At 47.4% G+C, this 15,861-nt stretch overlaps 1 protein-coding gene across 4 annotated transcripts in view; it reads left to right on the top strand.

Annotated features, from left to right (window-relative positions):
• The first annotated feature begins 62 nt into the window (after nucleotides 1–62).
• Nucleotides 63–15,861, top strand: part of ACAD10 (acyl-CoA dehydrogenase family member 10) — a 30,805-nt gene continuing 15,006 nt past the window's right edge. The window contains exons 1-11 of one of the 4 annotated variants that reach the window (XM_083514176.1): nucleotides 63–150; nucleotides 1,586–1,778; nucleotides 3,124–3,272; nucleotides 4,675–4,869; nucleotides 5,640–5,798; nucleotides 5,926–6,079; nucleotides 7,576–7,717; nucleotides 8,924–8,992; nucleotides 11,016–11,197; nucleotides 13,043–13,193; nucleotides 14,816–14,961. In XM_083514176.1, the coding sequence (XP_083370302.1) occupies nucleotides 1,595–1,778; nucleotides 3,124–3,272; nucleotides 4,675–4,869; nucleotides 5,640–5,798; nucleotides 5,926–6,079; nucleotides 7,576–7,717; nucleotides 8,924–8,992; nucleotides 11,016–11,197; nucleotides 13,043–13,193; nucleotides 14,816–14,961 (1,531 nt within the window). In that variant the 5' untranslated portion in view covers nucleotides 63–150; nucleotides 1,586–1,594. The other 3 variants (XM_083514179.1, XM_083514178.1, XM_083514177.1) reach the window with 3 other exon arrangements.

Below are 15,861 nucleotides of genomic sequence, written 5' to 3' on the forward strand. Positions count from 1 at the left end.
AGCGGCAGAGGGGGGGCGGGGCGAAGGTCGCCAGATCTTCTGCTGTTTAAGTGGGCGGGGCTGTCGTGAGGACGTCGCTCTTCCCTCCTGCCCGTGTTCTCGCGAGAACCGCCGAGAGGCAGAAGCTGCTTGCGAGGGACTCGACGCAAGGTTCGTCTCGGGTCAGAGGTCACCACAGCTGCTTTCTGGGGAGAGGGCGGAAGTGAGGGTGGGGGACAAAGGAGAGAAGGGCAAAATGCGGGGTGCTGGAGGTTGTGGCCTCAGCTTTAGGGAAGGGGGTGTCAGGAACCTTGAAAATGGTCTTTTGCGCGGTGGGATTTGAGTCACTGGTGGTGTTTGTCTACTTTTTTGTGATCTCATGTCCCCCATTTTCAGGGTAGATCTTTTGTTCTTAGGTTGCCCAACCGTACAATAATAATAATAACAGTAACAACAGTAACAGTAACTTGCAAATAATTCAGCAAACTAAAAGCAATACACAAATAGATGCTGGAATCAAACTGTTGTAAGTTAAAAGAACAAATCTGTTCAAATATTATTTATCCATTTCCTATTTAATATACAGTGGTACCTCGGGTTACATACGCTTCAGGTTACATATGCTTCAGGTTACAGACTCCGCTAACCCAGAAATAGTACCTTGGGTTAAGAACTTTGCTTCATGATGAGAACAGAAATCGTGCTCCAGCAGCAGCGGGAGGCCCCATTAGCTAAAGTGGTGCTTCAGGTTAAGAACGGACCTCTGGAACGAATTAAGTACTTAACCCGAGGTACCACTGTATATTTATTAACCCTGCTTTTCAGGAGATAGCTTTACAAAGCCACACACTTAAACGGCACACGGCAAAATGCAGTTTAAAACTTGTAAGCAGCACTGCCACTGCTATAATTTCTGTAGCCCAATTAACATTCTCCCTGGAAAGCAGCAGAGAGCTACACCCCCTGCAATTCTGCCTGAGCATTGACTATGCTGGCTGGGGTTGGTGGGAGTTGTGAACAACCGACGCCAGACAGGTAGGAACAGTACAGTGATACTGTGCAGATTTACAGGCACAAAGTGATAGGGATAATCTTCAAAGCCGTATACCACTTTCCCTTATCCTAGACTGTTCATACCTTACGTGCCAGTATGCCCACAACCAGGTTGTTGGGCATGTGGTGGGTATTATTTTCAATGGCAACTCTGCATTTGTGGAAACCTGATCCAATTATAAGATCAGACAAGACTCATCCTACAAGTTTTAAAGCTGTGTTTGAAAACATGCTTCTTCAGTAAAATTTGGAGGGCCACAGGTTTCTGATAAGAGGTGCGCAACCTAGCCCTAGGGAAGGAGCCACCTACATAGTCATGATAAATTTTTATTTATAGCTTACCACAGGAATATGGAACTTGTGGCCCTCTGGAGGCTTCTGGATACTAGATCACCACACAGAGCCAAAACATCAGATGTGCTGAGTAACCTGAAAGATGCAAAACTTAGCATTGAAAGAGAAACCTGTGCAGACAAGAAGTTATCCCAAGATCTGGAAACTACTAACTTGCAACAAATCTCTTAAGCATTTACTTTCCCCTTTATATACACAGTTCCAGAAAATGTGTGCTGGGCGGTTCTTCCAAGCCTTCTGTAACCACCATGTCAGGAGATCACACATTCTACAACGGTTCTGGTACAGACCTCCACACTCACTATGGAGAAATTCTTCAACCTGTCCCTATAAAGCTGTGATCTTTGATATGGGTGGTGTTCTCCTTCCTTCCCCAATCAAACTGGCAGCAGGTGAGTGTCTGTATCAGTGGCATTCCCATCCAGTCTGACATTTGCTGATTGAGCTGCCTTAATATGGAATGCAAAGTGGAATATTCCAAGTCCTTTCTCTGCTATATAAAATGTGTCTGTATTATTGTGCCCAACCCCAAGCCAGGGGTGCCTGCGCTTTCCCAGGGTTCAGTTCCCTTAGAATGAACATCAGTGGAGACTGTGGTGTTCTGAAGATAAATTTTGATTTCCACCTGAGCATAGGATGGAGGGGCTCACAGCATTAACACTCACAACAGAACTTGTTTCTTCATTGTCCCAAGCACACCAGCCCCCAATGAGGACACACAATTGGATGTTTAGTTCTTTATTGGCAAAGCACTCAATTTCATAAGCTGCTAAGGTGCAATAATCACATGCACTTCTCATGCTAAGTAGTTTGCTAGGCAACTTTTTCTTCAGACTTGTGCTCCGATCCCAAACCCTCCAGGTGTCCTTATTTTCCAGGAACGTCCCTGATTTAATGAATCTGTCCCAGCTTCTGATTTGATCCTGAAATGTCCCGCTTTTTAGGATGTCCCTATTGGAGAAATGTTGGAGGGTATGGAGTTATCTGACCCCAAGTTATCTGAATGCAATCCTTTATAGGAAAGGTTTTTTTAATGTTTTATTATGTTTTTATATTAGTTGGAAGCAACCCAGAGTGGCTGGGGCAACCCAATAGGATGTGTGGGGTATAAATTATAAAATTATCATTATGGAATGGGATGTCCCTATTTTCATCGGAGAAATGTTGGAGGGTATGCGATCTGGACAAGACGGACATGCCTTCTTCAGCACGTTTAAACCACCTCTTTTGACACAAGCATCGACAACTTCTGTGTGGGATCTCCAGCTGCTGCTGTCACTTTAAGCCCCTCCTCATCCTTGGAGACAGTGGGAGAGGGGACGGAAGACCCTCTCTTCCACTTCTGTGGCTCCCTGACCTCTTTCCCTGCTTCTGACTTCCCGTGCTCTTCCTCTTTCCCCTGCCTCACAGGTGGCACAGATCCCCACCCATTCCCCTGGAACATTCCCCACCCATTCCCTGACACCCATTAGGCTTCCAGGGAAACCAGCCACAACTTGGTTTCAGACACATTTCTATGTCACCAGCTTCCAGCATCAGCCCAAACTCTGACACACAATTTTACGATTCTATTCTAGACTTCCCCAGGCTGCGTCATCCTTGACGTGACAGGTATTCCCGATATTAGGGAACAACATTCCTTTCTATAGGAAACACTGGTGACTGGTAGGAAACCTTTCATGTCCCCGCCCCAATTATTAATGTTGGTTCCTCACCCATCTGCCTTCCTTTATGTAGACTGGGAGGTTCGGCACCGTGTGCCCCCTGGCACCATCAAGCAGGCCTTGAGATCGGGAGGGGAGGACGGACCTTGGCTGAGGTACATGAGAGGGGAGCTGCAGCCAGCAGAGTTTCTGCATGAATTTGGAAAGCAGTGCTCCGAGATCGTAAGCCAGCTTTTCTGCTTGTTTTCTATCACCTGAATCAGGGCCAAGTAGAAGGGCTCACATGCAGAGTCCTTATCTCAGGGGCCGGAGAAACTGCAGCCACCTGGCTGTTGCTGGCCTCTGCCTCTGTTCAGCTAACATGGCTAGTGATCAGGGATTTAAAAAAAAATAATTTAAATTTTTTAATTTTATTAAAATAATTCAACATTAATACATACATATTACGAATATACAGACAAACATACATTGGATACAATCCTTTAAAATATTCATACATACCCACATTCAATCCCACACATACTGGGAAAAGGAAGTATGTGATCAGGGATTGCGGTATGAAGTGTCCAGAAATGCCTAGAAGGCTGAAAGGTTCTCCACTCCTATATTACTATTATTATTATTATTATTATTCTGCCCATCACTCTAACCTACAACATTAAAAATAGTTTAAAACCACTTATAATCACAGAAATAAGATGAGTCCTAAAAATATGCATATGTCAAAAGCCAGGGCAAAGAAGCTGTGTCTTCAGCATCTGCTAGAAGTTTTGCCATGAATGTGCCAAATGTACCTCTGTGGGGAGAGAATTTCCCAGCTTAGGAACTGCCACAGAGAATGCCCTTTCCTGGGCCGCTGCCACCACCCCAAGCTCCTGAGGACAGTGGGTCGCCTCTGGTGATATTGGCACCCAGGAAAGTCTGTAGGGAAGGGTGTTTTTGGTACAGTGGTGCCTCGCAAGATGAAATTAATCCGTTCCGCGAGTCTCTTCGTCTTGCGGTTTTTTCGTCTTGCGAAGCACGGCTATTAACGGCTTAGCGGCTTTAAGAAAAAGGAAACAAACTCGCAAGAACTCGCAAGACGTTTCGTCTTGCGAAGCAAGCCCATAGGGAAATTCGTCTTGCGGAACGACTCAAAAAACGGAAAACTCTTTCGTCTTGCGCGTTTTTCGTCTTGCGAGGCATTCGTCTTGCGAGGTACCACTGTATTTAGGGTCTGAAACAATAATGGAAACATCCATAGGCAGAAATTGGGAGACATCTCCACCATGAACTGCCTAAGTGTTTTAGCACATTTGCATTTCATCTCTTCCTCCAAAGAGCTTGTTTTAGTCTCATACTCATTACAACCCTGTTGGGTAGGCCAGGCTGAGAAAGCATGATCAGCTCAAGCCCACCCAGAGAAGTTTTAAGAGGGAGGGAGCCCTCTGCTCTTTCTTCCATCTCTTCCTTGGCCGTTTTCAACCATTTGGTTCAACTTTGTTCTTTCACACTATAAAAAATGATTCAGTGTGTAGAATATGGCATGGTATTATTGGGTTGCGTGGAACATTTGGCGTGATCTTTTCCACCCAAAGATGTTTCAGCCACCGTTTTCCTTTCTCTTTTTACCTCTTCCCACAAGGCAAACTCCTCTGTCCCAGTGGACTCTTTCCTCGCAGATTTGACCAGCGTTGGAATGTCAGAGCAGCTTCCCGTTATGACTGAAGCCATAAAGTGCATCCGAGCAGAAGGCCTGAAGACGGCCGTCCTGAGTAACAATTTCTATTTGCACAGTGGAGAAAGTTTTCTGCCCCTTGACCGGCAGCAGTTTGATGTGGTGAGTTCACGGCGTGCAACAGAGATTCCAGTTTTTGTAAAGGCTCTCTTCTCATTAGAGAAATCTTATTACGCTGCGAGAGTTTTGTGTGGCGTAGTGATTCGAGTGTCAGACTAGGACCTGGGAAACCAAGGCTGAAATCCCCTCTTGGCCATGAAGTTCACTGGGTGATCTTGGTCCAGTCATTGCCTAACCTACCTCACAGGGTCATTGAGGTCCTTAGAGGCAAAATTTAGTGATTCCACTAAATAAATAGTGTAATCAGAAGACTGACCGATGAGCAGCTCCACCCAGCTGCCACACTTGGCCTGCAATGGGCGAGCTCTCCATCCCTATCATAGACCAATTAGAACATTGGTTTATCTTACTTGCATTTAGTAAAGAAAGCTAAAAACTGCCCATTCTGCATTTGCAGTTACCATCCATTCATTGTGACTAATGAACTTAAGAAACACTCCGAAACAAGAAATCTCTGGCTTCTTTGTGTGCAACCAATCTAATTTTTACTTTACAGTGGTAACTTGCTTCCTGAACTCAAGCCATTTTGGAAATCTGTTCGACTTCCAAAACGTTCGCAAACCAAGGCGCGGCTTCTGATTGGCTGATTGGCCCCGGAAACAATGCCGACGGCCGAAACGGACTTTTGACTTCCAAAAAAGTTCACAAACTGGAACATTTCTAGATTTCTGGTGTTTGGGAGCCTATTTGTTCAGGAGCCAAGCCGTTCAGGAACCAGGTACCACTATATTTTATTGTCTTTTGTCTTCTAGATAATTGAGTCTTGCCGGGAAGGGGTGTGCAAGCCGGACCTTCGTATCTATAAGTTGTGTTTGGAGAGACTGGGCGTTCAGGCCAAAGAGTCCATCTTTCTGGATGACCTTGGGCAGAACCTGAAAGCAGCTGCCCAGCTGGGCATGAAGACACTCAAGGTGAGCAGAGGTGCGGCCGTGTCAAAGACCGTCACCGCCAGACTTGTAAAACCAGCCTGCCTGACTCACCTGCTCCCCTTCCTTCCTGGAGCCCGTACTAGCTACTTCATCCACCTCTTTGTCTCAGGTTGATGACCCAGACTCAGCACTTCAAGAGCTGGAGAGCCACCTGGGCTTTGCCCTGAGATCGTTTGTTCCTTACACATGTTCCGTGAGGTCGGCAATGCAGATCCCCACAGCCCCTCTCCAGAAGTACATTGAAGGCATCCTGGGGGCTCCAGGTATAGAATCTTTCCCCCCTCCCTGCTGTCAGAGACCAGGCTGAGGAGTACTGTTCTGATGAGGAATGGTGGGAGCCCCCCCCTCCCCCTGCTCATGACCAGGATCCTGAAGCTTCCCAGGAGCAGTGGAGCAGTATAGATTTGGAACGGTGGTTTGCAGAAGGGCATAGTTCTGAAGACAAAAGTTGGGAAGAACTGGGGGGTGAACAGCAAAGTGAAGAAGAACTTGAAGAGAAAGAGCTAACAGGCTCTCTCTCACTGGAAAGTGTCCAGCCTATCAGTCCAAGGTCACGTAGGGCAGATAAGGTGGCTACACAAAAAGCACGGTGGTTGCGAGATAAGGTTGCAAGGCACGGAAGTGACTGGGGGGAAGTGGGTGGAGACCATAATTGGGAACACCTTCATTCTAAGAATGGCAGCTTTGTTCTTTTGCTGCGATCGTTAAAGACTCTTTAAATGGTAAGCGACTCTTTTCTCTTTGTCCTGTTTATCTACGGCCAAAGGGGGGGAAGAAGCCAAGGCCCCAAAGCCTGACACCCGCCCTCCAATATTATGGCATTTTGCACATTCCCGCTTTGGGTATAGCCCTTCCCAGCTATAAAAGATTCAGATCTTGAAAGTGCCAGGACATTCTTCACTACTCTTCTGTCAGCAGATGACTTTGTATTCTATAGAGATACAGCATTGCGTAGTGGTTAGAGCAGGGTAAAGGTAAAGGGACCCCTGACCATTAGGTCCAGTCGTGACTGACTCTGGGATTGCGGCGCTCATCTCGCTTTATTGGCCGAGGGAGCCGGCGTACAGCTTCCGGGTCATGTGGCCAGCATGACTAAGCAGCTTCTGGTGAACCAGAGCAGCGCATGGAAATGCCGCTTACCTTTCCGCCGGAGCAGTACCTATTTATCTACTTGCACTTTGACATGCTTTCAAACTGCTAGGTTGGCGGGAGCAGGGACCAAACAACGGGAGCTCACCCCGTCACGGAGATTTGAACTGCCGACCTTCTGATCAGCAAGCCCTAGGCTCTGCGGTTTAACCCACAGCGCCACCCGTGTCCATAGAGCAGGGTAGGGAACCCTTTTTCAGCCCACGAGGCAGAAACCTTTGTGTGGAAGCTTCCAGGGGCCATATCCCAGCAGCGAGGAGGTCCAGAGGTCACATTTATCTTTATAGAGCAGGCTACATGCCAAAGCCAGAGGTTTCTGTACAACTCACCCCCCCCCCCCAAATATATCAATCCCTCATCCAGGTAAAGGAAGAAGTATTATCACATTTCAGGGACACCTACCATCTAAGCAAACCTTCACTCTGCCTCAAAGCTCTCTGGGAGGCATTGGGTCAGTCACCTGTCTCTTTTTCCACACTCTCCACCTGGCCTACCTCACAGTAGGTTGTTATGAGAATGAAATGGATGGGGGCAAGACCACAGACACCTTTGTGAGCTCCTTGGAGTAAACCCAGTTTCGCTCGCTAATGGCTCACATTCCCACTTTCAGGGTCTCTGGTGCTACGGCAGTTCAGCCACGGGCAGTCCAACCCAACCTACTGCGTCAGGTTTGGGGATCGCCAGTTCGTTCTGAGGAAGAAGCCGCCAGGCCCCCTCCTTCCCTCTGCTCATGCTGTGGAGAGAGAGTACAGGTGAAAATCTAGCAACCGTCTCCATCCTAGCTCAAAATACAGTGGTGCCTCGCAAGATGAAAAGAATCCGTTCTGTGATTCTCTTCGTCTAGCGGTTTTTTCGTCTTGCGAAGCAAGCCCATTGAAGGATTAGCGGATTAGCGCTATTAGCGGCTTTTAGAGGCTTTTAGCGACTTATCTGCTGATCGGATCAGCTGATAAGCGGCTTAGCGGCTTAGAAAAGGGGGGGGAGGAAAAAAACCCAGCAGGAACTCGCAAGACATTGTCGTCTTGCGAAGCAAGCCCATAGGAGATTCGTTTTGCGAAGCACCTCCAAAACAGAAAACTCTTTCGTCTAGCGAGTTTTCCGTCTTGCGAGGCATTCGTCTTGCGGGGCACCACTGTAGTGGTAAACTGACATATCGGATTAGCCACATGTAACTTGGTGTAAGCAGGAGCATGCAAGCCTTTGAGTTTCATAGTATTATTTATCAGGCAGAAGGAGTTCTGTGTTATTGGAAAGTGTGCAGTCTTTCACTTAACATAAGTTGCACAGATTTAAATGTCCAATTTTGGGGGTTTGTTTTCCCCTTGTGTTTTGCTGCTTGGGGTCTCCATTCAGTCATTCTTGAACACTTGCGTTTTCAAGCAGCAGCTTATGAATCACCCTTTTCAAAAAAGGACGGGGAGAGGCAGAAATGCCAACAGTTTGTTTATTCATTCCCTTCGTTGATTAGTTGCTTTTCGAGGCTAAGCCCTCACAAAATGAAGCACAAAGAGAAGTAAAAGCATCAGAAGCTCAGGCAGAGTGTGAGAGATACAGAATTAGACCACTGTCCTAAGCTTTCATGAGGAAAGGCAGTAGTAAAAAAAGTAAAAGTTTGAGGCCTTCTTGGATGCCAGGATTTCAAGGGAGGCAAGCAAATGTTAACTGTAGGAGAGTTCCACATCCACGGGGCCACCACCTGCAAAGGTCTTGCCTTGTGTGCTGGTCAAGCTAACAGATTTCACAGGCTCGGCCCACGAGCAAGATGTCAGGCAAGGGTCTTGGATTTTAGGCAGGTTCTGAATTGGGACAGGCAGTCCTTATGGTAATTAATTTTTGAATGCAGTGGTACAATGTTAATGTATCTTGTATAACTTGTCACAGTCAGGTTTTTAAAAGAAATATAACCACACTCTAACAAATTCTTCCAGTGTTAATTCTGGTCTCCTTTACCCTGGCAGGGTTTTGAAGGCTGTTGCGGAGGCTGGTGTTCCAGTTCCTAAAGTCCTTGCCTTATGTGAAGATTCAAGGTGCATTTATGGTGTGTGTGTGTGTGTGTGTGTGTGTGTGTGTGTGTGTTTGAGAATGAATCACTGGGCCTGTGTAATTTTCAGTCATCTCATAAACTCTATACGTTGCTGATTGTAAAAAACAAACAAACAAAAAACCTCCCAAAGTAGCTTAAAAAGCAACAATAAAATTATCAGTAAGAACCCTTACTTAAAACATTCAAGCAATAATGAACATCAATGATGGGCTAAAGACAAGATGGAAATACTTGTCCACATTCCACTTATCTGGGTTGACTTGTGTCAGCAGAAAGGTTTTCAGCAAGCGCCAAAAAGAGTGCAGTGAAGTGCCTGATGTCACTAGCCAGGGAGTTCCAAAGTTTGCATGCTGCCACATTAAAAGATTGATTTACAGTGGTACCCCGCAAGACGAATGCCTCGCAAGACGGAAAACCCGCAAGACGAAAGGGTTTTCTGTTTTGGAGGCGCTTCGCAAGACGAATTTCCCTATGGGCTTGCTTTGCAAGACGAAAGCCCATAGGGAAATCTCCGGGGACCTCTTTTAAATGCTGGTGGTGGGGAGCAACCCCTCCGCCCTTCAGAAGAGGTCCAGGAAGGCCGGCGGGGGCCGAAAGGCTCTGCTCCCCACCGCCAGCATTTTAAAAGCAGTCCGGCATAGCAGGGAAGCACTTCCCGCTATTGCGGACGGCTTTTGAAGGCAGGCGGGGGGAGCAAAGACTTTCGCCCCCCGCCGGCCTTCAGAAGATGTCCAGGACCTCTCCTGAAGGCCGGCGAGGGGCGAAAGTCTTTCCCCCCCCTGCCTGCCTTCACGGGAGAGCGGAGAAAGGCGCTGCCTTTCTCCGCTGTCGCCGATGGCTTTTGAAGGCAGGCGGGGGGGGAGATTTTCGCCCCCCCGCCGGCCTTCAGGAGAGGTCCTGGACCTCTTCTGAAGGCCGGCGGGGGGCGAAAGTCTTTCCCCCCCCTGCCTGCCTTCACGGGAGAGCGGAGAAAGGCGCTGCCTTTCTCCGCTGTCGCCGATGGCTTTTGAAGGCAGGCGGGGGGGGAGATTTTCGCCCCCCCGCCGGCCTTCAGGAGAGGTCCTGGACCTCTTCTGAAGGCCGGCGGGGGGCGAAAGTCTTCCCCCCCCCGCCTGCCTTCCCAGGGGCTTTTAAATCGCCCCAGACAGCGGAGAAGTCCTCCGCTGTCCCGGGGCGATTTTAAAATGCCACCCGCCAGCATTTTAATATCGCCCCGGACAGCGGAGAAGTCCTCCGCTGTCCCGGGGTTTTTTAAAATGCTGGGGGTGGGAAGAAAAGCCCTTGTCCCCCCCAAGCCTTCAGAAGAGGTCCGGGGACAGACTGTCCCCGGACCTGGTCTGAAGGCGGTTTCCCTAGGAACGCATTAATTGATTTTCAATGCATTCCTATGGGAAACCGTGCATCGCAAGACGAAAAACTCGCAAGACGAAGAGACTTGCGGAACGAATTAATTTCGTCTTGCGAGGCACCACTGTATTACAAATTCAGAATGGGTATTATGTGGCACTTGTAACGGTGCCCATTCCGCAAATTGAAGTGGTTATGTGGGCATATTTGGGGTGAGGCGATCTTGCAGGTAAACTTGTCCCAAGTTGTTAACGGCTTTATGTATCAATAGTAACACCTTCAACTTGGCCCAGTAACATAGCTGTCAACTTTTCCTTTTTCTTGCGAGGAATCCTATTTGGAATAAGGGTATTTCCCTTAAAAAAAGGGAAATGTTGACAGCTATGCCCAGTAACGAATTGATAACCAGTACAGGTCTCTGAGCACAGGTGTTATATGCTGAAAGGGTCTCACTCCCGTCAGCAATCGTGCTGCAGCATTCTGCACTAACTGCAAGCACAAAGGAAGCCCCACATAGAGTGCATTGCAGTCACCCACTATTGAAGATTCGCCTCTCAAAGCCCTTTCTGCTGCTGCTCAAAGCAATCAGTCAGTTTATTATGGTCATAGACCTGCAGTTTTGCTGATGTTCTTGCACTAACATCCTCGTGTCGCCCCAGTATCATTGGCACCCCATTTTACCTCATGGACTACTGCACCGGACGGATCTTCAAGGACCCCTCCCTCCCAGGACTGGAGCCCAGCCAACGGACAGAGATTTACACCGCCATGAACAGAGTCCTCTGTAAGATCCACAGTGTGGACATCAAGGCGGCCGGCCTGGAGGATTATGGGAAACATGGTGCGTAAATGTTTGGAGCAACGGCATTGCTCTTGTCACGCTCTAGTGTGAGGGTACGGAACTGTGATAGCCCTCAAGATGTAGTTAGGCTCCCAGATCCCATCAGTGCTATGGTCGGGGATGGTGGGAGCTGGAGACTGATAACTTATCCCTGGATTTGACCTATACAGTGGTACCTCAGGTTACATACACTTCAGGTTACATACGCTTCAGGTTACAGACTCTGCTAACCCAGAAATAGTGCTTTAGGTTAAGAACTTTGCTTCAGGATGAGAACAGAAATCGTGCTCTGGCGGTGCAGGCCCTGTTAGCTAAAGTGGTGCTTCAGGTTAAGAACAGTTTCAGGTTAAGTACGGACCTTCGGAACGAATTAAGTACTTAACCTGAGGTACCACTGTAAAGCCTCAGGTAACTCAGGACCCCAATTCCTCAAGGACTTCCTCTCCCCATATGTACCCACCAAGACCCCCTGACCATCATTTGACGCCCTTCTCCATGTGGCCCCTCCATGAGAGGTCCCAAGAGCAGCAAGACAAGAACACACCTTTTCAACAGTGGCTCCCTGCTGCTTTCCTCAGGGATGCTCGCCTGGTGCCATCATCTTCAGGCCCAAATATATATTTTTTATTTTCCTCCAGGCCTTTGGCTTTTAGTTATCCTCCTTGAGTGAGTGGAGCCACTCCTGGAGTGGGTGGAAGTTTTAAGCCTGCCTTTAAAAACATTATTGTCTTTTAGAGGTTTTTATTCTGTTTTAATGTACAGTGGTACCTCTGGTTACGTACTTAATTCGTTCCGGAGGTCTGTTCTTTACCTGAAACTGTTCTTAACCTGAAGCACCACTTTAGCTAACGGGGCCTCCTGCTGCCGCCGCGCCACCAGAGCACGATTTCTGTTCTCTTCCTGAGGTAAAGTTCTTAACCTGAGGTGCTATTTCTGGGTTAGTGGAGTCTGTAACCTGAAGGGTATGTAACCTGAAGCGTATGTAACCCGAGGTACCACTGTATGTGTTTATTGTAAGGCACACTGAGTCGCTTTCATTAAAAAAAATACCAACTAATAAGTTTAAATAAGAATGACAGCAATAGTAATAGATAACATCTGAAGGGCCACAGGATCCCCATTTCATAGAGCATGGTGCTGGTGTGGCCACGGTTGCAGGTTCGATTCCCGTATGGGACAGCTGCATATTCCCGCATTGGGGGGGTCAGACTAGATGATCCTCAGAGTCCCCTCCAACTCTACAATTTTACAGTCCTATGATTTCTGTGCTCGGTTCTGCAGAACTTGTTTTTTTCAGTACATTCAGAACTTTTTTTAATACAGTGCATGCAGTAAACTTAACCCCTTTCTTTCACAGCCTTTCCCAATCTTCCAACATTATATTGTGTCCAACATCTGTTGCCCAATGAATCATCACAGCTTTAACTTGTTCGTCCTTTGTATGCCATTCTAACAACAAATTAGACATTTTGGAGAGATTTTTAACATTAGTGCCTAACAATTCCGTTTCCAATTTGGATTTTTCTGTTGCAAAACCATTTTTTTTCTTACCAAGTTTATACAATTCGTTAATCTGATAATATTGTAACCATCCATCCGATTTATCTTTGATTTGATCAAATGATCTTAATTTAAATTCCTCATTATCTTCCACCAGTAAATCAGCATATTTCAACCATTTACTCTCCAAGTTCAAATTTTTCTGTGCCTTTGCTTCCATTGGTGAAAACCACCTGGGTGTTTTCCTTTCCAAGAGATCTTTATATCTTATAGAACTTGTTTTTTTCTCGGTTTTTAGTGCTGAGAATTTCCCCTGCCATCTTTAACGACATCTTTCTGCTGCAGGTAACTACGTTCAGCGGCAAGTCCAGACGTGGAGCAAACAGTACCGTGCCACAGAGACGCATACCATCCCAGCCATGGAGAGGCTCATTGCCTGGTTCCCGTCCCACCTGCCGGCCAGCGAGGGCCTCTCTGTCGTGCACGGAGATTTCAGGTGTCAAATAATGGCATTCTCTCCCCCTCCAAACACAGTTTTCAGGAGTCCCTTTCAACCAGACATATGCAACTTCGGCCCTCCAGATGTTTTGGGACTACAACTCCCATGATCCCTAGATAACAGGACCAGTGGTCAGGGATGATGGGAATTGTAGTCTCAACACATCTGGAGGGCCAAGGTTGCCTATGCCTGCTTTAAACCATATGTTTTCAACCATGGCTCCCTTGACCGACTCCATTCTTCCTGTGGCACCCCTGTGAGGCTCAGGAGCCCAGTTATGTCACCCCTTGCCTGAAGAGCTGGCAGCCTTTCACCCTTTTTTAAACACCCTCCCTTGTGGACTGTTCCCTCAGCCTCCTGTCCTCTCCTTGGCAGTCCTCTGGGCAGCTGCTGCTGTTGCCACCCCTGGTCTCTGAGCTGCCTCCCCTGCCCCACATAGATGTGCCTTCTCACACTGCCCCACAGGTGCCTGGGAAGCACCCCCTGGCCAGAGGCACCATTCGCCTGCGTAGCTTGTAGCCAGGGCTGCTGCAACAAACAGCTATGCCAACCTTTAGGAGGCAGAGATGCAAGAGGGCATTAGAGGAGGCAGGGAAGGAAAAAGGGATGGAGGCCAGTGTTGCCTGCGGCTCCCCTGACCATCATTCAAAACACCCTACGTTGCCACGGCACACTGGTTGAAAACCACTGCTTTACATTTTATGAAATAAAATAAATACAAAATATGTACCGCTTGGTTGTAAAGAAAAGGAGGGGGGAAATCCCTTGAAGCTGTTTACCCCCAAAAATAAAACAATAAAATTATCAGCAGTTAAAAACAGCTGCTTAAAATGTTCAAAAATAATTAAAATCAGTGATAAGCTAAAAACAGACTAAAACACGTGTCTACATTCCACATATCTGGGTAGGCTGGTCTAAACAAAAAGTGTTTTTTGGTAGGCACCAATAAGAATGCAGTGAAGGCACCTACCTGATGTCAACAGGCAGGGAGTTCCAGAGTGTAGGTGCTGCCGCACTAAAAGATTGATTTCTTACAAATGTGGAATAAGTATGTTATGTGGCACCTGTAACGGTGCCTGTTGGGCATGTTACAAATGGCAAAGGTGTGTTCAGATTACTGTTTCTCTCAGCAAAATATGGAGCAACCTGGGAAAAGGTTGGGGCTGGAGGTCTGTGAAGGGGAGCTCTCTGACATGATTCACAACTCCCCCTGTGACTGTCTCTTCTCATGATTGTTTAGAGCAAGGGAGCCAATAGGATGGCCTCTGGAGGAGCCAGGGGGCATATTATTATTATTATTATTATTATTATTATTTATTTTATTTTAAACATGTTTGGTTTTTAAATAATACTTTGTGGCACCCCTGAGAACTTTTCTCATCTTGATTTTTCTTCTCCACATATTATTAGACGACAGTTCCCATAATCCCTGACCAGTGGCCATGCTGGCTGAGGGGAGTTACAGTCCACAACTTTTTGCCAAGTAGAGAAAGGCTGCTTTAGAGGAAGCTGGTTGCAAGAAGGTTTTAATGCACAGTATACAGGAGCCCACACACCTCCGCTTTTAAGGTGGCACCTGCCAGAATTCCTCTGCATCTCCTCCCCTTTTCCTTTGATAGGCTGGACAACCTGATCTTCCACCCGGAGAAGCCTGAGGTGGTCTCTGTCCTCGACTGGGAACTCTCTACCTTGGGCAACCCTCTTTCTGATGTGGCCTACAACTGCCTGGCGTATTATCTGCCTTCCAGCTTCAGTATCCTGAAAGGTACACGCTTATTATCAAGTCATCGGAGAAACATCCATGTGGGTTTGAATAACACAAAACTGTATAATCTGAAATAATTTGCACCACAAAATTTACATATTCCAGTTAAAATCATTCCACAAAAGTGTCAGAAAACAGGAAAGGCCTGCTACAATTTATGCACAGATAATACACAGACGAGACTTTTTAGTAATTGGATCAGATTGCTGTCATATGTGTGATCTTTGCTGTCTAATTTGTTGTTTCTTCAGCTTGTAAACTGCCTTGTGTATAGTAATATAGAAAGGCGGTATACAAATTAAAAGTGAAATGAAATGAAGAGTCACATCCATCGCTCCACCTAGTTTTCCTAGGCTTGTTTTTTAGGGCAACCTGTGGCCCTCCAGATGTTGCCTTCACCTAGCTCCTGCCATCCCTAATCGTTGGCCATGGTGGCTTAATACAGTGGTGCCTCGCAAGACGAAATTAATTCGTTCCGCAAGTTTTTTCTTCTTGCAAGTTTTTCGTCTTGCGAAGCACGGTTTCCCATAGGAATGCATTGAAAATCAATTAATGCGTTCCTATGGAAACCGCTTGCCAGGCTGGCGGTGCGGAGAAGGGCTTTGCTCCCCACCGCAAGCCTTCAGGACAGGTACGGGAACAGAGGGGAAGGGGCGCAGCGCTTCTCCTCTGTTCCCGGGGCTTGCGGTGGGAGGAGGGTTTTTCCTCCCCACCGCCAACATTCAGAACAGCATTCTGAATGTTGGCGGTGGAAAGGAAAACCCTCCTCCCACCGCAAGTCTTCAGGACAGGCATCTGAAGGCTGGCGCGGGGAGAAGCTCTCTCCACCCCACCGCCAGCCTTCGGAGCAGCCTTCCGAAGGCTGGCAGTGGGGCAGAGAGCTCCCCGCCCCACCGCCAG

Source organism: Podarcis liolepis (assembly GCF_965112155.1).
Source record: "Podarcis liolepis genome assembly, chromosome: 7".
Taxonomy (NCBI): domain Eukaryota; kingdom Metazoa; phylum Chordata; class Lepidosauria; order Squamata; family Lacertidae; genus Podarcis; species Podarcis liolepis.